This window comes from Hylobates moloch, unplaced genomic scaffold, assembly GCF_009828535.3.
Source record: "Hylobates moloch isolate HMO894 unplaced genomic scaffold, HMol_V3 SCAFFOLD_15, whole genome shotgun sequence".
In the NCBI taxonomy this organism is placed as follows: domain Eukaryota; kingdom Metazoa; phylum Chordata; class Mammalia; order Primates; family Hylobatidae; genus Hylobates; species Hylobates moloch.
In genome coordinates, this window is record NW_026652290.1 from 46,089,454 (window position 1) to 46,116,560 (window position 27,107).

General features: G+C 45.0%; 1 protein-coding gene across 2 annotated transcripts in view; it reads right to left on the reverse strand.

Annotated features, from left to right (window-relative positions):
* Nucleotides 1–228: 228 nt before the first annotated feature.
* Nucleotides 229–27,107, reverse strand: part of NCAPH (non-SMC condensin I complex subunit H) — a 44,204-nt gene continuing 17,325 nt past the window's right edge. For both annotated transcript variants that reach the window (XM_032177271.2, XM_032177272.2), the window contains exons 7-18: nucleotides 24,281–24,470; nucleotides 22,900–22,991; nucleotides 21,915–22,120; nucleotides 16,784–16,932; nucleotides 15,730–15,836; nucleotides 15,269–15,391; nucleotides 11,485–11,595; nucleotides 10,011–10,193; nucleotides 8,717–8,833; nucleotides 7,030–7,121; nucleotides 6,584–6,659; nucleotides 229–2,813 (exon numbers count right to left, since the gene is read on the reverse strand). In XM_032177271.2, coding sequence (XP_032033162.1) covers nucleotides 2,754–2,813; nucleotides 6,584–6,659; nucleotides 7,030–7,121; nucleotides 8,717–8,833; nucleotides 10,011–10,193; nucleotides 11,485–11,595; nucleotides 15,269–15,391; nucleotides 15,730–15,836; nucleotides 16,784–16,932; nucleotides 21,915–22,120; nucleotides 22,900–22,991; nucleotides 24,281–24,470 — 1,506 coding nt within the window. In that variant the 3' untranslated portion in view covers nucleotides 229–2,753. The remainder of the gene's footprint in view (nucleotides 2,814–6,583; nucleotides 6,660–7,029; nucleotides 7,122–8,716; nucleotides 8,834–10,010; nucleotides 10,194–11,484; nucleotides 11,596–15,268; nucleotides 15,392–15,729; nucleotides 15,837–16,783; nucleotides 16,933–21,914; nucleotides 22,121–22,899; nucleotides 22,992–24,280; nucleotides 24,471–27,107) is intronic.

Consider the following 27,107-nt stretch of genomic DNA (forward strand, 5'->3'; position numbering starts at 1 on the left):
CACTTGTATTAGTTTGTTTTCTGTTACCTATAACAGAATACCTGAAACTAGGTAACTGACAAAGGAATTTATTACAGTTATGGAGGCTGCAAAGTTCCAGGTTGAGTCCACATCTGGTGGGAGCCTTCTTGCTGGTGGGGACCTTTGTGGCATCCTGAGGTGGCAAATATTCATATCGACCCCAAGAAACCGATTTAACAGGGAGCAGCAGTTCTCTTTTCCCCCAGTCCTTCATCCTGCTGCTTAGACTATGGATGTGATGGCTGGATTCCAGCAGCCACACTGAAACACAAGGATGAGCTGGAAGGATCCCTGGTCTCTCATAATTTCATGGAACTGTCACACCAGTCCTGGAACACCTACTTCCCAAAGTATTTTATATAAAATAAACTTATCTTGCATACCCACTGTCTTAGTCAATTTGGGCTGCTATAACAAAATGACTTAGACTGCTTAATTTATAAACAAAAATTTATAGATTTATTGTTCACAGTTCTAGAGGCTGAGAAGTCCAAGATCAAGATGCCAGCAAATCTGGTGTCTGGTGAGGGGCTCCTTGCTCACAGATGGTGCCTTCTCATTGCATCCTTACATGGCAGAAGGGCAAGAGGAACGAACAAGCTTCCTCAGGCCTCTTTTGTAAGAGCACTAATCCCATTCACAAGGGATCTGCCCTCAAAACCTAATCACCTCCCAAAGGCCCCATCTCTTAATACCAACATATTAGGGGATTTCAACAAATGAATTTTAGACACAAACATTCAGACCACAGCACACATAGCCCACAGCAACCATGTAATGAGGGAAACTTAGGAGAAGCAGGGTTGTTCAGGGAAGGGGATTTCATTGTAGAAGTTGGTATTGAACTCACCAGTTTTTTGTTTGTTTGTTTTTAAGAGATAGGATCTCACTCTGTTGTCCTGGCTGGAATGCAGTAGCATGATCATAGCTCACTGCAGCCTCAAATTCCTGGGCTCAAGTGATTATCCCACCTCAGCCTTCTGAGTAGCTGGGATTACAGGCACACACCTCCGTGCCTGGCTAATTTTTAAACATTTTTTTAAAGATGGGGGTCTATTTTGCCCAGGCTGGTCTTGAACTCCTGACTTCAAGCAATCCTCCTGCCTCTTCCTTTCAAAGCACTAGGATTTACATGTGTGGGCCACTGCACTTGGTCCCAATCTTTCTAGTTTTACTGGTAATTCAGCACCCCCCCACCAGACCCCACTATAGAGAAGTGGGGCTGACTGAGGGAAGGAATGGGCTTAGCCAGTTCTACTCTCAGGAAAAGAAGGAGAGCAAGAAGCCCAGCACTAACCTGGCCTGGGAAAGTGATGGAGACTTCAGCCCCAGCAAGACAGAGTGTGGATTCTCACCTGTGGTACCACTGCTTTTTCTAAAGCATGCTCTTAAGTCTCTAACCCTCTCAATACAACAGAGCAGGTAATGTTTTGGACACAATTTGGAAAGCATATTCCTGTGGGGAGGGGATTATTTTTGTTTTGTGTGGTTTTTGGCTAAGAAGCAAGTATTATCAGGAGCAATTTCCAATTATATACTTCACTGCTTTTGGCCTATATCCAAGATCTCCATTTAGCCAGTCAATGATGATGGGTGTTCTGGCAGAGATCCAGGACCAGCCAGTAACAGAACTACTTGGATAAACATCTATAATATTGTTCCAAATTGCAAGCAAAGTTAATTCCCCTATTCCTCTGAGGTTAGGGGAAGAACTTGTACATTTGTGTGTGTGCTGCATTCTGTGGAGATGGACAAATCTGAGTACTGCTCTCCACCCACTGCTGAGCCTGTATGATCCATCCAGGTAGCACACAGCACAATGGCCGAGAGCAGACTCTGGAGGCAGATTACCAGGCTCAGGCCACCCCTGACAGTTAGCCGGCTGCCCTTATGCAAGTTACTCTACCTTGGGTGTCTGATTCCTCCTCCAACATGAGAGTCACGATAGTAAGTTCCTCCTAGGGATGCTGAGAAGGCTACATGAAGCGACGTACAGAAGGGACAAGTATCACTATCAGCTCCGTCCAGCAGAATCCTGGGATTTAAGCAGGACCCAGTCTTGCAATCTGAATGTCCAGTCAGTGATCTCTCTCTTCCATTCTCCTCCGAGGCAAACTATCTTGGCCCTTAGGCATCTTCTGCCTTATACTGACATGTGGGTATCCTGGATAACTACCAGGACTGCATCCCCGTCAAGGGTAAGGACTAGGTCTGATACTCATCTAGTGGACACTCAAATATTTTGCCATTTATATTATTAAGAATTTTATTTTTGAGCATTCTATATACATTTATAAGTGTACATATGATGTATTTTATGTACATGGATTAGGAAGTTCTTCAAGGGCAACATTAAGTGCCCACTGGAAAATTTTCTACAAGAGAATAGTTTGGAAAATAACAGATCAATTTAGGAGACTAAAACTATACATTGATATAAAGAATGGATATAGGTTTTCTCAATCCAGAATAGTACCCTCACCCCCTCTGCCCTCCCCTCTCCTAGATGGTCATCATAGGGCAGTAAAGTTTAATCACTCAAGCTCAGAGCTTCAGGGCACTGGCACCCAGACTCTCCCAGACGGAGAGAAGGAAAGAGCAACAAATAAACAGGCACGTTAGTAGTTGGCTACAGCCTGGGTATAAGCCCATGGCATCCTCTTCCACCCAGATTGGGGATGTCCCAGCAACTAAGTGATGGGCCTCCTGCTGCTGACTTCTCCATAGTGAACTCAATCTCCTTGCCTCACAAGAACATCAGAGAGGTCCTCTGTTCCTTCCAGTTTTAGATTCTGAGGGAAGACCAAAACATGCATGGACTTTGGTATACTGAGAATAAAAGCATCATAAATTCCAATCACAGTCACAAGGTAGTGACTACAAAGAAGAAAGTTTGTCCCATGATTATAAGAAAAACTGTTTCATAGCACGTATAATTTTCATGAAAAAACTGATTCCCAATCCTTATTATAACAAAATGACTTAGGCAAAAAAGCAAAAAGCAAGCCTTCTCTGGCTCTGGTTCCTACAACCCACCCCCTATAAAGGGCCTAAGAGCTGAGCTGTCTGCCCTGAAGATGCTAATGGAGGCAGATGGGAGGTCATCAGGAGCCACAACACATACATATAGTCAGTCGTCCCCCCTTATCTTCGAGGGGTGTTCCAAGGCCCCCGGTGGATGCCTGAACTCATATAGTACCAAATCAAATACACGTATATCATTTTTATATATACGTATACACAAACATACCTTGTTTTTTCCTATACATACATACTCATGAGTTTAATTTATAAATCAGGCACAGTAAGAGATTAACTATAACTAATAATAAAATAGAAAAATTAAGTCAAATAAGAGAGAATGGAACACAAGCACTGCAGTACCGCAACAGTCGACCTGGGAACTGAGATGGCTACCAAGTGACTAATGGGAGAGCTGTGTCTGCAGTGTGGATCTGGTGGACACAGGGACGGTTCAGATCCGGGGCAGGATGGAGTGGGACATTGTGACATTTCATCACACTACTCAGAACAGTTGCAACTTAAAACTTATGAACTGTTTATTTCTGGATTTCCACTTAATATTTTCAGACCATGGGTGACTGTGGGTAACTGAAACCATGGAAAGTGAAATTGTGGAAACAGGGGGCTACTGTATTAACCCCATCCACGCACACCTCCTCCAGGCACCCCTCAACTGCCCCATTGCCCCATCCCTGGAAACAGAGGGACTACTGTATTAACCCCGTCCACGCACACCTCCTCCAGGCACCCCTCAACTGCCCCACTGCCCCATCCCTCCATTAGTTCCTGACAGCAGTGCCCTCCTGCCAGTCTCTGCACAGGCCTTTCCCTACCTACCTCCCAGCTCTTCCCCAACCCCAGGCAGTGTTTCCCTCAGGACTAAGCAGCTATGAGACACCCTTCCTGATGAACTTCACCACAACCAGCCTGCCCTGGCTCTGCACTGGAGGCAGATGGGACGTGCCAGGGCTCAACAGCCACTCACACCTTTCCTTGCCACTAAACACAGAGGGCTCAAGTCACACCTCGCGGGTTTTCTGCAGCTCAGGTTCTGATAGTCGCACACTGCTAGCATGCAGAGCCATGAAGGCAGAGTCCTCATGTCCATCACCGGCTCCTAAGCCCCACACACTGCCTGGCTATGTGAGGGGAGATTGTTATCACAGTGCTGGAGGAACAGACTCCAGAGGGGAGTGAAAGATGGAGAGAAAGAAGTCCCAGAGGAGGTCAGGTTCTGCTGTGAAGCATTGAGAATATTTCTCTTGGTGACTGTAAGCTCTGAGTTATCACAGATCCCTGTAGATTATCACAGTAACTGCTGTGGCTAATGTTACAAGCCCAATTTTCTCAAACAGCCTGAAGCCAGGCCCCAGTAATGGCCTCGGTGCTCGGCCCAACAAGTCATGGGCTGTAGCCACCCCCCATTCTTCAAACACCCCCATTCTTCAAGAGCTCTGGGACCCTTAAAAAGAGACTTGATCACAGCAAAATGAACAAGCCTGCACTGCCACTGACAGCAGGGGTGCAGAGCTGGAGTCAGAGCAGCACGACCTCAGTGAAGCCACAGAATCACTATTATTTCTTAGCAGTGATGGCCTGGCCTGACTCCTTAAGAAACAAGTCAGGTTTCTGTGGAGACACACAACCCAGAGAAGCACTCTGACCTTCAGGCTGGGGCTGATGAGCGAAAGCAGCAACACTCTTAAATTGGACTCAGAAGGGTTTCTGAGCTTTGGAGGCCAGCCTAGGAGCCTGGTGTGCTAGGAGACCAGCACCCATGTGGGAGAGTCACCAGCACCTATTTCCACCAGGATGGTGTGCGAATGAGATTCCAGGCCTCCCCCAACACTTCTCAAGTCAGAGAGGTGGATGGCCTGCACACCACCCACCTCAGATGGTATATCCTCAGCAGAGCCACTTGTAGATTTCTTGTCAGAACAATGATAATAATGTATTTTTTAATTTTTTATTTTTTTAGTCATTCTCTCTTCATATAGTTTGCATGTGACATCAGATGCCTTAGGATGTGTCAGGTATAGGAACTACCACCCCCCATAACCACGGGCATGTCTGCCTTCACAGGCTTGTGAACAGGGCACGTCCTCTCTCTGCAGTCAACGGTCACCGCCTTACCACCCCCCAACAGCAGCCGTGCAAGTTCAGCATTCCTGGGTTAAAACCATTCCCAAGGGCTCTGATGCACAATCATTCCTTCTTGGGAACTACACTGGGCTCTTTTGTTTAGGCCTCAGGTTTGAACACCCAGACTGGTGGTTACAAGCCCAATGGTCAGCACAGTAGTTGGAGACATACAGCGCTTGGTCCTGGCCCAGTGGCTCTTCTACACCTGTTGCCCACCCAGAATCAAAACTAGCTTCTGCTAACTGGACAGTTTCTTCTTCTTTATGAGGTTGTGAGCTAAGCAAGGTATTGACAAGAGAAAAATCGGTCTCTGACTTCCAGTGGTAGGTCACTGGGATTGGCTGATGGCTGTGCCACACAGGGCAACTTCTCTCTAAAGCAGAGTCAGACCTGGAAAATGGAGCCAATCCTCACTGCTCCTGATTTCATTAGGAGGACAGAGGTCACATGTTGGCATGTAGGAAATCCTGGATGCTTCCACCAGCACCCCATTTTTGCTACCATTCCATTCCCATAATCACCCTCTAAAACCACACTTTGGCATTCAGATAGTAACTGCACTCCAGTGCCCACTCCTCCTCCTGGGGAGTTGACAGTGGTGGTGCACACCATGGCCATGGTGCCCCAGCCCCAGGGTGGTGCTTGCCGCACACGCCATGGCCCAGCCCATAGCCCTCTACTGCAGGTGCCAAAGGCTGGGCTGTGCATCAGCTGGCTGGGGACCCTAATGGATACCAAGTGTTGAGCGATGCTCAAATGTGTGGGCTTGCTGCTGGCTGCCCTCTCTGTGGTATCCCTGGGTAGTACCATTCGGCTCCTGAGAAGATGGGTGCCCTCTTCTGCTCTTTCAACAGCTGTCCCATGACTATGCAGCTGTTGGATGGCCTGGCATAGGAGTCTGACACGCTGACCCAGCTGGCACTTCAGGATTCTCCTTCCTTGTGACAGACAGCTCGACTTTTCTGGCTGTTACCTCTGTATTTTAGTACTCTTCTCTTTCTGCAACTGTTTTCTTTTCATCCTCATCTCTCTCCTCTTCTCTCTGCCATGTCTCCCATATGTCTTGACTTTGGTACTACCAGGCTTTGGCCTTTAAAGTCTTTGACCCCCAGTGAAGTAAAAGCACGTTGTATTCTTAGGTTGGGGAACTTACCGATCACAATTCCATCATCTAAAATCTTACTATTTGGGTCCTCTGTGCTATTTTCACTGCTAATCAAACCTGATGGCTTTTTCCTAAGTTACTTCTAGGTGCCTGGCTAATCATTTGGGTTGAAGGTACTACATAAGTCACTGTATTTAAGAAATCCTATGGTAGCCCATGAAATACAAAGCTAAATGAGTTGACATAAACAGAGAATACTCTAATCCTCCCACGCTTACCTTAATTACCTACCTTTTCATTGGCTAAATGTAGGAGGCAGGCAAAAGCCAGAGGTATGGAGAGGTTCTGAGCCATGACAGGGGGCAGGCTGATAAGAAAGGGGCAAGTATTTAGGTCACTGCCAACTGTTTAGAACAAAGGCTCGTTCATCAAGTATGAATAATATACACATGCAATGACTAAACTATTGAGAAACAAATTTTTCAGATGCATTTTATAAGCAGATTTTTCTAGTTTCTTATTTGAGATAAAATATCTCCTGTTACACTCTGACCACTGACACAGAAAAACGCCTTTTTAAAAGTTGGTCTGTATTAACTTATCTATCAACACAGAGAGAAAACAGAACAGCCACTACAAGTGTCATAGGAAACAGGTTGTGTGTGGAAGGCCCGCCATGCAGACAGCTCAGAGAGAAGGTGAGCCCCCACAAAGCCCCCACGCCTGCCGGCCCGCACCTCCTATGCAGGTCCTTCGTGAGCCCGCTGAGCATCTTCTCGTCAGCCACGTCTGCCAGGGCCCCTTCTTTTCCAGCTTCCCTGTGGTTTGCCTAACAGAAGCACATTTATACATCGGACAGTTAGGGGTAGTGCACTTTTGAAAGGACAACAAAAATAAAGTTGTATCACCAAAAAGTCTATACCTAAATGAAAACAAATTTCTTAGTGATTTTGAAGAAAAAGGATCTACAGTGGGAACCAGTACCTCAGCCCTGCTCTAATGACATTGTGAATGAACATGGATGTCAATAGCCAGCATCACCCTGGTAAAGGAGACACTGCAGAGTGTACTAGGGTGCCCTGAAAACAAACAAGAAAAAAAAGCAGTAATAAAAAGCCTTTTTTTTTTTTTTTTTTTTTTTTTTGAGAAAGAGTCTCGCTCTGTCGCCAGGCTGGAGTGCAGTGGCAAAATCTTGGCTCACGGCAAGCTCCACCTCCTGGGTTCAGGCAATTCTCCTGCCTCAGCCTCCCGAGTAGCTGGGATTACAGGTGCCCGCCACCACGCCCAGTTAATTTTTTGTATTTTTTAGTAGAGATGGGGTTTCACCATGTTGGCCAGGCTTGTCTTGAACACCCGATCTCATGATCCACCCACCTCGGCCTCCCAAAGTGCTGGGATTACAGATGTGAGCCACAGTGCCCAGCCAAAGCCATGATTATTTATAGTTTCAACTGGACTACACTGCTAAGGGCAGCACAAAATTCATATTTAAAAGTAAACTCAAACTTTCCACCTAAGACAAAGACACACACTTGCATCCCATTCTATTCTAGTTGATAAAACTTTATAAATATGACTGAAGCTTTCTCTGATACCCAGCTCAGGGCCCTCAATCAACTTACGAGTTTTCATTTCTCAGCTACAGAAGGTCTAAACTCAGAATATTACCTGAGCAGAAGGAGTCAGAAAGAGGGAAGGATTCTAATTAACTGAGAATTCCTTTCATTGAGGTGGACCAAGTTAATCAAGGTTTCAGCTTGTTCTGAAGGAGAAGTAGAATCTGACAATACAGTAATTACTTTTCCACTATCTTCCTACTGAGAATACATTCCTGAAATCAGTATTAGATCAAAGGGTTTAAACATTTCATAGCATATAGGAACTTAAATTGCTACCAGCAGTGAATAAGTACTCCAAATTTTCCTCCTCAGTAATGGAAAACAGTTTAGTTACTAAAAACTGCTGCTGTTTTAAGTAGCATCAAGATTGTTTCATTTGTCTTTTTTGATTACCAGCAAGGCTGAATCACACCTTACACACTAGTTTGCTATTTGTATCGGTCTGTGTGACCTGCCTGCTTGTATACTTGGTTCATTTCTCTCTTAGAGGCATGATGTCTTCCTTGTATTTTTGTTTTCTTTTTCAAGATACAGGTTCTCTCTCTGTTGCCCAGACTGGAGTGCAGTGGTACGATCATATCATAGCTCACTGTAACCTCAAACTCCTGGGCTCAAGTGATCCTCCCACTTCAGCCTCCCAAAATGCTGGGATTACACATGTGAGCCACCATGCCCAGCTCCTTGTGTTTTTGAATGAACATTTCTGTATTGGAGGCATTGCCCAAATCGAGGTGTCTTCAGCTGCAGACATCAACCACTCCCCTCCCGCACGCTGGGCACCTAGAGAACAGGCAGAGCATCTGACCTCTGCATCTGCCTCCTTTCCGGAGAGCGCTGTCAGCAGACTCCACATGCTCTGCTTCAACTTCTTCATGTCCATCTTTTTGGCAGTCTTGGCATAGTGAATTTCAATTTTATTTACCTGAAATAGGTACATGACAAAGTAAAACTGAGCAGAATAAAGAAACTTTTACCATAACTCACTGTAAAAACAAAGGTCTGGAGTTCAACTAAAGAAGGAATCCAGTTTCAACTAAGGAGCTACAGAGCTGTTTTTTGTTTGTTTTTTCGAGATGGAGTTTCACTCTTGTCACCCAGGCTGGATTGCAATGGTGCAATCTCAGCTCACTGCAACCTCCGCCTCCTGGGTTCAAGCGATTCTCCAGCCTCAGCCTCCCAAGGAGCTGGGATTACAGGCACCCGGCTAATTTTTGTATTTTTAGTAGAGATAGTGTTTCACCATTTTGGCCACGCTGGTCTCAAACGCGTTTTTTTTTTTTTTTGAGACGGAGTCTCGACCTGTTGCCCAGGCTGAAGTGCAATAGCATGATCTCGGCTCACTGCAACCTCTGCCTCCCGGGTTCAAATGACTCTCCTGCCTCAGCCTCTAGAGTAGCTGGGATTACATGCACCTGCCACCATGCCCAGCTAATTTTTGTATTTTTATTAGAAACGGGGTTTCACCATGTTGGCCAGGCTGGTCTCGAACTCCTGACATCGTGATCTGCCCACCTTGGCCTCCCAAAGTGCTGCGATTACAGGCGTGAGCCACCACGCCCAGCCCAGAGCTCTCTGTGGACACTAAAATAGAGTCCCTCATATCAAATCTAATTTCTTTTCGATCAAGTGCAATCTACATTAAGGCTAACTGGAATTCCAGTGTAAAACAGATAAATGAATCAAATATAAAGGCAAGCATAAAGCCTGCCACCTGGTATGGAAGAGATAAATGTTTAATGCATGATAGTTTAATACAAACTGAATTTGGCCAAGATTTTTCAGAGCCACACAGCTAGCTAGCCTTGCTGAATTAGCATATAAATTTATATTCTCTGCCTGCAGCCTTCATTCATATGCCTTATTTGGGTGACCAGTTCCTCCCTAGTCATATGTCTTATCAAGGTCTTTGGAGAGATGGTCAGTTCCACACAAACCTAATTAGCATCAGCTCACTCCCACAACCCTACTTAAAACTTGGAGAGTAACAGGTTAAAAGTGAGAAGAAAAGAAATCAAGCTCAGACTCACGTGACTCTCATATAAGAGGCAATTAAATAGATTTCAGGCAAACAATGCAATTCTCAGCTGTTTCATCCATACCTTCTGAGGCTCAGCTACCAGGTTTGACTCCCCATATGTTGTGATGTCTAATCCTTGGGCTTCCAGAGTGTCACCATTCTGTTGTGCTATCTTAGGTGGATGGCAAGGATAAGGTGAGAGGTCAGAGTTCCCAACTGGTCCCACAAATAAGTCATCCAAATCTTCATCATCACTGTCAGCAGCCTGGGCAAGAAACAGCTTTTCGAGTTTGGTGGAAGCTGCAGAGGAGCTTAGAAACACCCTTGAAATAGACTCCGTGTTTACAAAGCAAGAAGAGACCATCTGATAGTTCACTGAGTGAGTTACACTACGATGAACTTCTAAGTGCCTCTAGTTATCCTGTTTCACATAAACCCTATTAGAGAGGTGTCTGTTATCAACCTAAGACCCTTTGAGCGGGAGTTAAAAGGAATTCAATAATCATAATTGCCACTATGTCCCCCCTTCAGCTTCTAACCAATTTAGGATTTCATTTTACAGAAACATTCCTCAAATACCGGAGATATGACCTGCACATATCATCCAAGGAAAGCACAGGAGATTCCTGGGGTCATCTGGTCAGTAGCAGGCATACCACCCAGAAGCAGGTGAGAAAGTCATTTTTGGGATCACATCCAGAGTGAATATATCAATATCTTCGGGCAGGGGGTGGAGTGGGGAGACACAGGTCAGAAATCAGTCTTTAAATAGGCTCCCTGGGTGATTTGTATACAAGTTAAAGTTTGAGAAGCACTGGTCAAGAGGTCAGTCTGAATTTTCACTAAAATATAACAGCCTAACTCTCTTCCAAATAAGAAAATAAGGTGAATACATTTTTTTTCCAGTTCTTTCCCCCCTTTCCACATACACGGACACAGATGAAGCCTGTTTTTCCAGTTTCTGTTACCTGTATTAGCCATCTCATCAGTAGACTCAGAGAAGGGATATGGAAATTATTTAGTCTAAACCATGATCTAAAGATGGGGGGTGGCTTGTACAAGTTCACAACAAGCTTGCAATATGAGAACTACATTCAGAGCTAGAAACCTGGTCATCTGAGATACACCCTGAAGACTTATTTTTTTGCCACACCAGATCACACCACCTTCACATGTCTATGTGTTTTGTCTACCTGGCCAAAATATTAGCTCATAAGAGGACAAAGTGTTTATATTCCTTTGAAATCCCACAATAGCCAAGATTAGTACTTTGTAGCAGAGGCTAAACACCCATCCACATGTCGACGCATTCACTCGAGTGTGGCCACTTGCTTCCTGCATGTAGGATGTGAGGTAAGGCAGGCCAAGGGTGAGGCTGTTTCCTTGACTCTGCTCAGCTCCCTGCACTGGGTGGAAGGCAGACCCTTTACCCAGAAAACCTCCACTGGATTCAAAATTTCCAACAGTCTCCCGCCATATAAAATGGGGACATGAGAAGCAGAGAAAAATGACTCCCGGGCTTAGAAGAGAGGACAGAGCCCCTTTCCCCACTTTACCTGTAATCCAGGGCAAAAGTTGGAGGTGTCGTTAGGGTTGTTGTAATCATAGTCTTTAATTTCTTCATAATGCTCAGTCTCTGCCCTATGGCCCTGGGCCATCTTAAGTAACTAAAGGAAAGAATAAATGCAGAAAGCTATTTTGTTAAAAGCTACTGAACTAGGTTAGGGAAGTAAATCTTAATTCCTATGCCCAATCTCCTCCTAGAATTATACAATTTTAGAGTCAGAAGGGCCCTCACAAGTCATCTAAGTCTAACAGACTTTTCCATTGCACAGTGCAAACCTGGAGTAGCAGGGCTTAGCATCTCTACCAATCCCAAATAAACCAGAGAAGCTCTATTTCTGTGTGACTGGCAATTAGGCCTTCTGCACAGTTTTACTTGAAAAAGGGTTCCTTCACTAAAAACAAAAGTTGGAAAATCTACCCTCCAGCTTTCTGAAAGTCAGCTTGTTGCACTTGAACAATTTTGATAGAAAACCCATTACCAGCCAGGCATGGTGACTCACACCTGTAATCCCAGCACTTTGAGAGGCTGAGGTGGAAGGACTGCTTGAGCCTAGGAATTTTGAGACTAGCATTGGGTAACACAGTGAGACCCCATCTCCACGAAAAAGATGGCATGGTGCTGTGTGCCTGTGGTCTCAGCTACTCAGGAGGCTGAGGCAGGAGGATCATTTGAGCCCAGGGGTTGAGGCTGCAATGAGCCATACTCATACCACTGCACTCCAGCCTGAGACCCTGTCTTTTTTAAAAAAAAAAAAAAAAAAAAGGAAAACCCATTACCTTAATTAACAGCCTGTCTCATCTGTCTCATTCCTGAGTGGAAACCACTGTTCCCTACATGACAACAAGGAGAGACATCCAGCTCTTCCCTCTAATTACATCCTTCATCCTCATTCTGTATTCCAGAGCCTCATGGAATAAGGCTCCTCTTTTAGGAGTGCCTACGGACCACAGTCTTTCAAATATTTGCAGGTCCTTCCTTAGACCAGTGATTTCTACCTGATATATAAATCTCTGAAGTGGGAGAAATGTGACTGGAGATGTGCACAGTTTACAAGAGCACACTGAATATTTTAATATAATTCTGTGCTTCAAAAACAACCCAAATAAACCCACAATGTGCTTGTAACAAATCCAAAACTACTACTGAACAATAAATATTTGAGTTAAGAAACGCCCCCATTTTCTTCCACTGTTCCTCATATGACACAACTTCTAACCGCCTCTTCATTTAGAATACTCTCCTCTGGGCACACTCTCAGGTGTCCCCAGCCAAATGTCCAGTGTTTAATACAGGCACTTACACTCACACAAATTTAAAAGTTATGCTTATACTATGCTGGAGTCTATTAAGTGTGCAACAGTATATGTCTAAAAAACAATTTACATACCTTAATTAAAAATATTTCATTGCTAAAAAATTATAACGATCATTTCAGCCTTCTGTCAGTTATAATATTTTTGCTGGTAAACGGTCTCGCCTGAAGACCCTTTATGTTGATGGCTACTGACTGTCAGGGTGGGTGGTGGTTGCTGAAGGATGGGGTGGCTGCAACAATTTCTTAAAATAAGACAACAATGAACTTTGCTGCATCAATCAACTCTTCCTGTCACTAAAGATTTCTCTGAAGCATACAAGTCAATCTTCTCAAACCCTGCCACTGCTATATCAACTAAGACTATGTACCATTCTAAATCTTTTTTTTTTTTTTGTAATTTCAACAATGTTCACAGCATCTTCACCAGGAGTAAATTCCATCTCAAGAAAATGTTCTTTGCTCATCCATAAGAAACAACTTCTCATCCATTCAAGTTTTATCAGGATATCGTACCAATGTAGTCACATCATCAGGCTCCATTTCTCATTCTAGTTCTCTTGCTATTTCCACCACATCTGCATACCATATCTGCAGTGACTTCCACTGAAGTCTTTTTGAGACAGAGTCTTGCTCTGTAACCCAGGCTGGAGTGCAGTGGTGTAATCTCAGTTCACTGCAACCTCCACCTCTTGGGTTCCAGTGATTCTCGGGCCTCACCCTCCTGAGTAGCCAGGACTACAGGCCTGCACTACCATGCCTGGCTAATTTTTGTATTTTTAGTAGAGATGGGGTTTCGCCATGTTGCCCAGGCTGGTCTCAAACTCCTGGCCTCAAGCGATCCACCCACCTCGGCCTCCCAAAGTGCTAGGATAACAGGCGTGAGCCATGGTGACTGGCCTCCACTGAAGTCTTGAACCCCTCAAAATCATCCGTAAGAGTCAGAAGCAACTTCTTCCAAACTCCTGTTAATGTTGATATTTTGACCCCCTCTCATGAATCACAAATTTTGTTTTGTTTTGTTTTTTTTGAGATGAGGCCTCACTTTACCCCCCAGGCTGGAGTGCACTGGCATGATCATAGCTTACTATAGCCTCAGGCCCCCAGGTAGCTAGGACTGAAAAAAAGAGAGTATTTCTATTGAAGTAAACAATATTGATCAGAAAGAAAAACATATCTTTGTTAGTTTATAAAAATAGAATGTGAGGCCAGGTGTAGCAGCTCACACCTGTAATCCCTGTACTTTGGGAGGCTGAGGCAGGACTGCTTGAATCCAGGAGTTCAAAGTTACAATGAGCTCCAATTACACCACTGGACTATGGCCCGGGCAACAGAGCAAGACCCTGTCTCTAAAGAGAATAAATACAAAAAACAAATAGAATGTGTAATATCAGTCAATTCAGGAAAAAAAAAATACATATATATATATATAAAATTAAAATCTTATGGAAAAACAGGCAAAATAAAGAGGAAAGTGTAAAGTGTTCATACACTCCATGAGAGTAGGAGAACCAGTAATGCAAGTAAGCAGAGCATGTGAATGGAATGGTTTACATGAACCACTGCTTACCCTGTCAGCGTGGACATGTGAGAAGACCCCCAGGCAAATAAAGGAGGCAGTAATCAGGGTGCAACACCAGGTAATGCAGAAGGCTCCATGTGACAATCTCAGAAGGACCCCCGGCAGCCTGTGCAGCCCTAGGAGACTTCCTGAGGATGTGAGCCCATGTGTCACCTTGGGCTCGCTTCGACTTGGATCATGAGTAAGGCAACCTTACTGTATAAAGCAATTGGTGAGTAAATCCACAACTTCAGTGAGAAAGTGAAGGAACCAGCCGGGCACGGTGGCTCACACCTATAATCCCAGCACTTTGGGAGGCTGAGGCGGGTGGATCGCCTGAGGTCAGGAGTTCGAGACTAGCCTGGCCAACATGGTGAAACCCTGTCCCTATTAAAAATAAAAAAATTCACCAGGCATGGTGGCAGGCACCTGTAATCCCAGTTACTTGGGAGGCTGAGGCAGGAGAATTGCTTGAACCCAGGAGGGAGAGGTTGCAGTGAGCCAAGATTGCGCCATTGCACTCCAGCCTGGGGCAACAAGAGCAAAACTCTGTCAAAAAAAAAAAAAAAGGGAGAAAGCAAAGGAATCAAGAAATAACTTAAAAACTGTTGAAACTTCACCAAAAGACTACACTCACTGCCCCCCTGAATTTCAGCATGGAGGCTTCAGTGTCCAGCATTCTTGCCAGGTAAAGTATTTCCAAGTGTTTACTGTGTGTCCATCATATAAGCCTTTCCTTTTAGCTTTCTTTGCCTTATCTATTTGATTTCCTGGCAACACGCTTTGGCTAACACATACCGCTCCTCACATTCTCCCCTTTCCTCAAAGGCACTGCCTAACTGTCATACTATCAGCCACTTGACACCTCATGTGCTTAAAGGAACCAAGAAATAGGCTTACCCTGGTGCCTGGTTTGAGGTGAAGCTGGACCAGAGCATCGACATCGTAGTTGAAATCTGTAGGAAGGGTGGTAGCTCTCCAATTCTGGTTCTCCAAAGTGGACTTGGTCAGAATAGTAGCAGCCTATTAATATTTTTTTTAAAAAGTGTTTTAGGCATTTTAACAATGGGCAAAACATCTTATTTTTTTAAAGCAGTTTGGGAAGGGTTTGGGCAGCATGAATCTACCATCAGTCTCACAGTTCTATGCAAAAAAGTGATTTTGCTAGCATTATTCTTTTTATTCTAAATTTGATTCTTTCTGCCACTGAGTTTAGGACTATTTCTCAATAGTGCCTTTAGGGAACAAGGAAGAATGAAACCATCTGTTTGCTCTAACAGTTAAATTTATACGGAATTTTAAAAAATCACATCTGGAAGGGAAAAACGAGTAAGCACAATCCTAATAAGTTCGGTACAAACCTTTGTTTTTCTAAAATATACATCGAAGTCAATATCATCTTCAAAGTCAATTTCAAAATCTTTCTTTGTACTCTTCTTCTTGTTTTCTGATTGGGCGGGAGCATCTTCTGCAGAGTGAACACAGACGTCAGCACATCACTTCTGTGGCCTAAACTATTTACTCATTTCACAAGATCTGCTGACAGCCTTATCAAGGCTTATCAAAACCACAAGGCGGCATCTTGTCTGAGCATCACAACAGTAGGAGTGCTCAATCACACACCCTCTTTTCATCCTAAACTTATAATTTGTGTTTTGGCTAAGAAAAAACATCAGAAACATGCTTGGCCGGCTGCAGTAGCTCATGCCTGTAATCCCAACACTTTGGGAGGCTAAGGCAGGAGGATCGCTTGAGGCCAGGAGTCGAGACCAGCCTAGGCAACAAAGTGGGATCCCATCACTACAGAAAATTTAAAAATTAACTGAGTATGCTGGCATGGCCCTGCAGTCCCAGCTATTCAGAAGGCTGAGGTGGGAGGATGTTTAAGCCCAGGAGGTCAAGGCTGCAGTAAGCCGTGATTCACCACTGCACTTCAGCCTGGGTGACAGTGTGAGACCCTGTCTCAAAAGCAAAACAAAACATAAAACAACAGATGCTTATCCCTTTCTTTCAAAGAGACAATGCAAAACACATAAGGTCAGCACAGCCCTTTGGAGTTCTACAGAATGCCAACATGTGCAGTAGCTCCTGTGTGCCCTCTAGTGCCCGGGCATCATGCCCACCCGTGGCCACTGAGTGAAGTTATGTGGATACTAGGGAGCAGTGTGAGGCTGGGAGCCCAGTTCTCCTGACTCCAGTACTCACTCTCCTCACTCAGAGGCTTCCATTTTCACTGTCCCTTCATCCCAGGCCAGGCAAACTGACCAACCAGGAGGCTGGCTCATCTGTATGCTTCTTCGGCTTATTAAGAGACACAACAGGGCTGTGACTGGCATTTCTCTTCCTTGGCTAATTGCTGACTGGCTGGTTATCTACACTATTTCTTTTCTTAAAATTCCAGCTAGAATTACATACGTTTGCGTCGAGGCCTAAAGCGCCAGTGATCCGGGCCAGCCCACATCGACATGGTCCGAGGACTGAAATAAGAATATTCTCCAGGTTTCACAGACAGAAGGGGGCACATGGTCCTGATGTCTCCATCCCCAAGGGAAATCATTTCTTCCCTGTAACACACATGAAATATTTGTACATGTACAATACATATATTATAATGCTGCATTTACATATGAAGCATATGTCCATAAATGAGTTGCATTTCTGTGAGTCCAATACAAATACTTCATTATTAATAATTCCTTTTACTTCTCAAGTACATTTGCTTCCCTTAATTTTATAACAATATAATCATATCTATACAAGTACTCTGGAAGTTTCAAAGTGCACCATAAAATGCTAGTCTACCTAATTTGAGAGACAAGATGACAAAAGTAAAGAGAATTCTTTTGGCCGGGCGCGGTGGTTCACGCTTGTAATCCCAGCACTTTGGGAGGCCAAGGCGGGCAGATCATGAGGTCAGGAGATCGAGACCATCCTGGCTAACACAGTGAAACCCCGTCTCTACTAAAAATACAAAAAATTAGCCAGGTATGGCGGCAGGCACCTGTAGTCCCAGCTACTTGGGAGGCCGAGGCAGGAGAATGGCGTGAACCCAGGAGGCAGAGCTTGCAGTGAGCTGAGATCGAGCCACTGCACTCCAGCCTGAGTGACAGAGTGAGACTCCATCTCAAAAAAAAAAAAAGAGAACTCCTTTGGGTAAGAATCCACAGCTAGTAAAATGCCAGAGCTGGGAGCTGGACATAGTTCCCTTAATCCCAGCCTCAGGGTCTTTCCACACACAGTCTTCTTGCCACACAAGATGACAAATCCCTCATTCGTCACCATCCTTCCATAAATGAGGGCTCCAGAAGATACCGCTATAGTTCCTACTAAAAGTGAAAAAAAAGTTTCTCTAATTATTTAGTTCCTCTAACGCTTTGGGGACCCCCTTATAATCCGTCAGGTCACCCAGCTTTATTCTTTGCCGTGTGTAAAGTGTCTAAGTGGTCAGTGCAGCATGGCAGTTTCGGTTTGGTTTTTCACTCTTTCTACATTTTTAAAAAATAGAGATGGGAGGCCGGGCGCGGTGGCTCACGTTTGTAATCCCAGCACTTTGGGAGGCCGAGGCGGGCGAATCACGAGGTCAGGAGATCGAGACCACAGTGAAACCCCGTCTCTACTAAAAATACAAAAAAAAAATTAGCCGGGCGTCGTGGTGGGCGCCTGTAGTCCCAGCTACTCGGAGAGGCTGAGGCAGGAGAATGGCGTGACCCGGGAGGCGGAGCTTGCAGTGAGCCGAGATTGCGCCACTGCACTCCAGCCTGGGCAACAGAGCAAGACTCCGTCTCAAAAAAAAAAAAAAAATAGAGATGGGGTCTCACTATGTTGGTCAGGTTGGTCTTGAACCCTAGCCTCAAGCAATCCTCCTGCCTCAGCCTCCCTAAGTGCTAGGATTACAGGCGTGTCAGGATTACACCACGCCCAGCCATTTTTCACTCTTTCCACAAGGCCCAAGGTTTCTCCTAAAGGGCTCAGACATGTCAGAAAGGATGCTGGTGCTGCTGTACTGCCCTCTGAAGGTAAGGGAACAAAGAAGTTTCAGAAGAGTGGCTTTGTATTTGTATTGAGCATACATATAATTCCCATTTATATAAGCCATATGGGATAAGCTAAAAAGGCTTTTAAAAGGGGATTTTGTCTTTATATACAGAATTAAAAAAAATAAAAACAGGAGACTATATTTGCGCATTTATTGTGTAATTATAACCTAATTTAAAAAAATTAAACACACAATAAAAAAATCACATTTCTAGTCTGTATGGCCTAGTGCTGTAACAGAATCTGATACCTAGCATGTTATTAAGTTACAAATGCACTGTGCTGTGAACTCCAGAGGGAGAAGGAAGACAGTTTCAACAGCATCCCCGCTCCATTCTGCTGGATATTCTTCCATTAGGAAGAGTGGCTCCCATTCCCGATTCTGGTGATAGAGCTGGACAGAGGCTCTGCAGGATTTTTGAACTGTAGTAATTCAATAATTCTTTCCACATACAATGCTATGTCGCAGGCATTCTACCAGTCCCAATTTCAGCACTCAACAACTAAATGAATCCACCTATAGTTCAAAATAGTCTATCCATTTTTCAAGGCTGCCCACTTCAAACATCTCCAGTCCCTCCAGGAAAACTCTTTATTTCTTTTATCCCCTCCCCATAATATCACAGGGTCCCTCCTTCAATTTAGCTGTGGTTCAATCCATTGTCCTAACACTGGCAAGATAAGGTCTCCTCCCAGCTGGCTCAGCACATCAGGCAGCATGCAGCCGAATGTTTCATTCTCGCATGCGTGAAGTAGGCTGTGTTCTGGGCTCTGACCTCCGACTAGGTCATTAACCACAGTGACTGCCTTATATAAGCACGCTCGTACTACAGAAGGGTTGGCCAGAGAACACAGAGAACACTTGGCTCCAAGTGTTCTTGGGCTGCTGCTGCTGCTGCACAAAGAGAGGGAGCTCACTCTTAGACATCAAGCACTTTCGTAGACCAGTCCTTACCAATGCATGTGCACAAAGAACTCCACCTTTTACGCTTGCAGTTGTCAGTGTGCTGCCATGCAGGGACCAATAACGTGAGGCATCTACACAACACTGGTATTTATCACTCAGCATTGCCCCACCCCACCTTAATCCAGAGGCCCCCGAAGACCTCTCAGTAGAGTACAATGGTTTTCAACCCTGGGTGCAGAATACAATCACCCGGGCATGGTAACGTGATGTCTGGCCGCCTCTACCCACTGAGATGCTCAGGTGGTGTGGACTGGAGCCTGCCATCCAAAGCTCACTATATGGGGCCAGGACTGGTCAAAGGTGCTGGGTGGCAACCAGCTCCACCCCATTAAACTCTCTGAGACTGTTTCCTCATCTGTAAAATGGGGATAATAGGGCCTAATTATAGGGTTGCTGCAATAAAATAATTAATTTCAGATGTTATGTAAATTATGTGAAATAACACACGTAAGGCACCTGGCGCAGCATCCTGCACAAAGAATAAGGAGCTCAATAAATACCAGATATTGTTATTATCACCTGGTCCCAATCTTGCATTTTATGGATGAGAAAACAAAGACTGCAAAAGGTGATAACATTGCCCCACATCTCAGGGCTAGTCATGGCAAGATCAGATCTACTCCAGATCACTCACTCACTGAACTCCTAGGAAAGGCCAGCGATGTGGCAAGGGGAGGGGATTTAAGGATGGGTAAAACCTGAGACTAGAACCGCAGCCTCCCGCCCCTAATGTACTAGGTAGGAGAGAGTCTAAGATTTTGTGCTGTTTGGAATAGGGGAGAGAAGTGCAGACATTTGTTCAAAATAAGCAGCAGAAAACATCTTCCAGAAACCAAATAAAAGTCATGGAAGCCCTTTGTTATTGTCAGTCCCTTAGATGTCACCTACTGTTTAAGGAAAGTGATAGCTTTTCTCTGACATTTGAAAATGATGTTTTTAAGAGTTCATCCCATCGATCTATCATTTCTACCTTCTTAGAAGACAAGATGGCCAGGCGCGGTGGCTCACGCCTGTAATCCCAACACTTTGGAAGGCCGAGGCGGGCGGATCACGAGGTCAGGAGATCGAGACCATCCTGGCTAGCATGGTGAAACCCTGTCTCTAATAAAAAAAATTAGCCAGGTGTGGTGGCGGGCACCTGTAGTCCCAGCTACTCGGGAGGCTGAGGCAGGAGAATGGCGTGAACCTGGGAGGTGGAGCTTGCAGTGAGCAGAGGTCGCGCCACTGCACTCCAGCTTGGGCGACAGAGCAAGACTCTGTCTCAAAAAAAAACAAAAAACAAAAAACAAAAAAAAAAACCCAAAAACAAAAAAGGATGAGAATGGGGCAAAATTGCAGCCATGTGAACAGTACAATTCTGGAGAGCAGGGTGCTACTGGGCCTGGATGGGCAGTGGCACCTTGATAATGTCTTTAAAAGACATTATCAACCTAATCGTTTCCCACAAGGGCAGACAAAATGAGCTTAGGAAAGACATCCAAGCAGGGCTCTTGAAGAGATTTTTGTCATAGTGGGAAATTATACTAAGCAACTTCTAAGGTTTTACTCAAAACCAGCTTGGCTGTCCCCAATCCCAGTTCAGCAAAGCTCTGTTATAGACGTAGGAGTTAACAGAGGGACTGTTCACTCTAATCTCATGAAATCTCCTACCCCCAGGCCCATTCGAGACCTTCACAGGACCATGACACTAAAGGGTTGTGGGACCCTGCTTCCAAATCATATTTAGAATTAAAACAATACTAACCTATTAAGTACATAAAGGCCAACCAAGTTCTGATTATTTTTATGATGTTTACTAGGGTAATCAAAAATTTAAATTACTAAACCAATTCTTCTCCTCCTCCTCCAAATATTCTCAATTCATTGGTTGGTTTTGTTTTCCCTGCCTTGCTCGTCCCCAGTATGCCCATCTGGTAACCCAACACTGCCTAACCCCCACTTGCTTACCTTTCAGGTGGTAAATTGGTGGCTTAGAGTCACCAACAGCCACACTATAAAAAGTGTGTACAAAGGGAGCATGCTCTCTGCTACCAAAATGCATGTGGTAACGACAGCCACACTGACGTAATTACTAGATCCCAGGTGCTTTGTTCCAAACGCTTTACATTGTTCTAATCCTTACAAATTCCTGCAATGTCAGTTTTATAACCAAAGTGGCTAAGCCGACATTCAAAGCCAGGTGTGATTCCTCTGAGTCAGAAAGGCTCAGCTGAAAAGCTCAGCTGATGTGTATGACACAGCACACCAGCCCAGCCAATCAGACATCAAATTCAATCACCCCAGCAGGAAATCTGTTAAGAACGGATAGTGGCCAGGCATGGTGGCTCACACCTGAAATCCTGGCACTTTGGGAGGCCAAAGCAGGAGGATTGCTTGAGCCCCAAGAGTTCAAGACCAGCCTGGGCAATGCAGTGAGATGACTGTCTCTATTTTTGGGGGAGGGGGGGAAATAAAAATTTTTTTTAATTAGAAAAAAAGGAAAAGAAAAAAAGAACCAATGGAAAACTCCTATAGAAACACTTTCTGTGACTCTGAGAGCCTTACTGGCAGCTCTGAACTTGGCAGGGCTCCTTCCAGCTCCTGAACTCTTCATGATCCCCAACTGCGGTGTGGTCGGGTTCATCGTTGGCATCAAAGTCATCCCCCAGGGACCCATCAGGGAAGTCTCCACAGTCACTCTCCTCAACTTCAGCATTGATGTCAAATACTTGGTCATTCTTCTTAAACTTGTCTACCAGGGCTGACACAGACTGGAGGGACAAAAGAGGGTTCTCTAAATTCTCATTCCTATAACCACCCCAAATCACCAGTGGAGGAACAGCCTTCTCACCCTTAAATTTCAGTTTCCAGACTCCTCTTCCCGAGCCACCCTTCCCCATCCCCTGCCTGCCTGGGCCAAGACTCTCATGATAGTACAGTGAGGGGGAAGTTTATATTGTGCAGCACAGGAGGAAGCTGCATTGTTGTCAGGCACATTTTGTAAAACATGAAACAGGATTCTGTACCCATTAACTACATGTTTGCAGAGAACAGTTTTCCATGGAGACCATTTATTTTGGAAGTTGTAGTAAGTAGGCTAAAGGGGGCCATGCTAAAAATACACAGAGGAAAGCTCTACACATGACAATTTCTCAGGAAACTCTGTGCCAAGGGACTCAACCCCAAAGAGCAGGAAATTCCTCAAGCTTGACAGCAGCCTAAGAGATTCAAGGCCACTGGGATAACCACATTCAAGAGTAAATCTAATTATAAATGTTCACCCATTAATGCCAGGGCTGCCTTACCCTAGGATAGCAGAAGAGAGGACATAAAGCTGATCCCAGAACTCACTTACCTCTAGAATAGTCCTGCTGGGGTTCACAACCCTACCCCTCCTCCCTCAGGGTTTTTGTCCCTACAGAAGTGCCAAAGGAAATATTTTCTGTACTCCTGGCTAAATAAAGATGATGCCACAGTTTTGGTTCCCATTGGGCAGGACCACTCTTGAGCCAACTAACTGAAACCATGAGCCACTAAAAGTTGACCACACCTCATTATGTGTTTCACTGTCCCATTGAGTAAACTGGAAACCGGCCAGGGAAGGGCAGATCTGGCGATCTTCTGCACACTGCTGCAAGGGTGCTGGAGAGGATAGCAAGATCACAAAGAGAGATTAAAAGTGGGTCAAGTGCATTCCTTACTCCCTTCAGAATGATACTGAGTGGGATGAGAGACGAGAGGCACAGTTACCTCATTGTCCTCCAGCAAAGGCTCAAGTATCATCAGTGGCTGGCTGGCTGCCAATCTGTGTCCCTGCCTCTTCTGGGGGCGAGCAGATGCATCGGCCACACCCACGCTGGAGTGAGGCTATGCACTGTCATCGCACAAATTAGTAAAATACTAGAGGAGAAGCCTAAAGCACAGACATTCGATTCTGAAATGAATTCTGTGACCTATGCTATAGCTGGGAAATCAAACGCTTCTTCTTAAAAATACACTAAGTGCATAGGCAATCATGTAATGGTACTTTAACTTATTTTTAGTCCCAAACTAGAGAAGACTTACTTCAGGGGATTAGAGCCCCAAATGAGAGCACAAACTTGGAAAATAGATTGTTAGCACAAAAATTATACTAAACAAAATTGAGGCAAGAATAGAAATGACAAGAATGGGAGCTGTAACAACTGCCCAGCCTGGAGGGAGAGTATTAATTTCATTCAACACGTAAAAATGACTGCATTTGAGATGAAGCTCAGCGAGAGTACGAACACTGCAGTGGAAATCTGCAGAAGGGGGCAGCTCTTCTGGGACCCCAAGTGTAGCTACTGCACTGCACGCACCTGGCCTCCCCACCGGCTGGCACCTCATTACAACATCCCGAGGAGAATCCCCAACTCCGGGGTGGAGGTGTAAATGGGAGGGATGCTAAAATCTCTGTCAAGCCAGTACAGGGGACTGATAACAGGAGAGATCAGTTCTTAGACTGCTGCAGAGGAGTCTCAAAATAATTCACAATGCTTTCTTCTCCTCAGGGCCCCCTGGATGGAGAGCAAATAAAGACAAAGCCTCCCTGGCTAGGCAAAGGTCTCTCTAAGTCCCCTTCCCAAGAACAAACTCTGACACTCCAGGAGGAATCCAGGACTCCAAAATGTGACTTGGAGAGCTGACTGCAAACAGTGGGCACCTAAGGTACGGGGCACATCAAGACCAAGAGGCAATGGTTTACTGTTTTAGACTCCATGCCACAGAGAAGACAAAAGTTAGTTGGTTGCAAGGCACTCCCAAAAGGATACACAATTTGGCATTCCAGAGGAAACTTCTGGGTAATTTAAGCAACATAAGAGCATGATGGGCTTATTGTACCCCATGGTTATGTAAAAAAATTCCCCAATGATTGAAATGCTCTGGTGAAAGGCATCACTTGTACTTACCTTTTAAATCTGTCATTTCTACCCAACCTAACTCTGGCACCTCGAGAGGTTCCCCCGTGGAGAGAGTCTGGACATCAGAGGGAAACAGCAGCTCACTTCTGTAGTCCTGGCAGTGGAGAGTGGACAGAAACACCCCTGCTGTGCTGCACTCATCAAATGAGGCTGCTGTCTTCTGAAACATGGGATCAATCTGAACACAGAGAGAGAAGAAACTGAAGATTTATGGCATGTAGCCAAGGGAAAGATAAACTCTCATGCATTTGGCCCCGCTCATTAGCAGGTATATACACTGGACTGAAATATCTCCACTCATGGTCAAAAGTGGTTTTTTTTTTTTTCTTTTTTTTTTTTGAGATGGAGTCTTGCTCTGTCACCCAGGCTGGAGTGCAGTGGCGTGATCTTGGCTCACTGCAACCTCTGCCTCCCAGGCTCAAGCGATTCTTGGGCCTCAGCCTCCAAAGTAGCTGGGACTACAGGTATGCACCACTATACCTGGCTAATTTTTGTATTTTTAGTAGAGACGGGGTTTCACCACGTTGGCCAGGCTGGTCCTGAACTCCTGACCTCAAGTGATCCACCCACCTTGGCCTCCCAAAGTACTGGGACTACAGTTGTGAACCACCGCACCCAACAAAAGTGGCTTTCTAACTGATCAGAGAAAATCCCGGTTCAAAAGAAAGGCTGGTTATAGTCAGGGGATAAACATATACTGCGCCAGAAGACAGTATGTGGTGGCAAGTGTACAGTGTCAAATGGCTTTTTTATAATACATCTGGACGTGTATCCTTGCTGCTGGTCTCCTTCTGTAAGTCACTAACAAATTCCATTGGCTTAAAAAGCCTGTATGATAGGGCTAGTCACAGGGCTCTATTGTTCCTCTGAACAGGAATATCTTCTAAAGTTTGGAAGAACATACCCAAGATATCCAGGCAAAGGACACAGTCAGTAGGGCTAGCTGGCTGGGTAAAACCTGAGAGAGGTTTTAAGAAGGTCCCTAAGGCTGGGTCAGGAGCAGGAGTGGCATGGCCATATGACACCAAGCCCAAAGGCAAAAATAGGCACTGGGCATAAGAACAGGGACAAGGTGAACCACACACATGTGCAGCAAGAGGCTAGAAGCCCCCTGGGACTCTGCAGGTGACCTTGAGACAGGAGATACGGTTGGGTATGGGGTTCACAGGTCTTCCTGATGCCTCAGAACATGGCTACTATGGAGAGAGAGGGGCTTGGATAGGACAACACAAATGTGCCTCCCTGGCTCTTCCCTGGCCCCCTTAGCTCGGAGTCCAAGCTCATCAGAACTGAGGTTCAGCTCCTGCTGTACCATAAACCCATCGCACCACTCTTCGTCCCAGAGCAGCACATTTGTCATCTCCACATTCTCCCATCCCCTTGGCCCTTAGGCAGCCACATGTCCAAGTCGGTTTCCTCCCAGTGCATCTTTCCATCCCCAGAGCCAGCAATATGACCCTTATCTCTGGCCTCTCCCAATTCCCATACTAAAAATACCAGTGCTGTTACTCCTATTCCCTTCTCAAATGCTATCCAGAGTAATGGTTTCCCACCTGGAGCCTTGCACCCCTAAAAGTCTTGGGTAGGTGGTTAACGGAACTATACTCAGCACTTCAGAGCCAACATGGAAACTGTACACTGACCCACATTAAAGCTGAAAGCACTATGATAATGTTCCTCACTTGTGTCTACAATTATATCATGTGTGACAACAGAGGGATTTATATCCCCAAGCAATTCAATGGGACAATGAATTATGGCTGACTGCGTAGTTTGAGTAGATGAAACCTTCTGAAACAAGGGTCCACAGTAAGGAAGGACCACAATAAAAGGCCTTAGAATAGACTGAATGATAAAGTTCAAGATATCTTTAGGTGATTTCTAAAAGCCAATCCTTGGCGCTAGCCAAACTCGTATACTCTCCAACTTCCTAATCAGAACCTTCCTGTGCTATGGCTTTTGCTTTTACACCTCTGCTTAGAACCACCTCCCTGGCAATGCCTACCTGACAGACACCTAGCCTTCCTTGACGGCCCAGTTCAAGTCTTGCTTTTTCCATAAACTCTGAGCCCTACCAACTCTGGTTTCTTATAATATGTGCCTTGACCTTCCTTGCATTCATCTACCTGTATTCTCCTGGTATAAAGAACTAAAGCATAATCATGTTCAAATCCTCTATGACAGCAAATGTTCTGCACATACCAAAGAGCTGTGTCCAAAAGAGATCGGCTCATATATAAAGAAGTGCTCTCAACTGGTCTAGACATACCCACACATTTGCTTTCTGATCTCCAAGAAAATGAGAGTTTACACCTGTAATCCCAGGTGTACTGGGAGGCCGAGGCAGGCAGATCACTTGAGGTCAGGAGTTTGAGACCAGCATGGCCAACATGGCAAAACCCCAACTCTACCAAAAATAAAAAAATTAGCCAGGCGTGGTGGTGCATGTCTGTAATCCCAGCTACTTGGGTGGCTGAAGCAGGAGAATTGCTTGAACCCAGGAGGTGTAGGTTGCAGTGAGCCAAGATTGAACCATTGCAATCCAGCCTGGGCAACAGAGTGAGACTCCATCTTAAAAAAAAAAAAGAAAATGAGAGTTTAATAAACAGTTGAAGCTTTAAATTCTGTATGTGACAATCCATCCCTCTTTTTTTATCTTCCATACTCTTTTTTTTTTATTATACTTTAGGTTTTAGGGTACACGTGCACAATGTGCAGGTTTGTTACATATGTATCCATGTGCCATGTTGTTTTGCTGCACCCATTAACTCGTCATTTAGCATTAGGTATATCTCCTAATGCTGTCCCTCCCCCC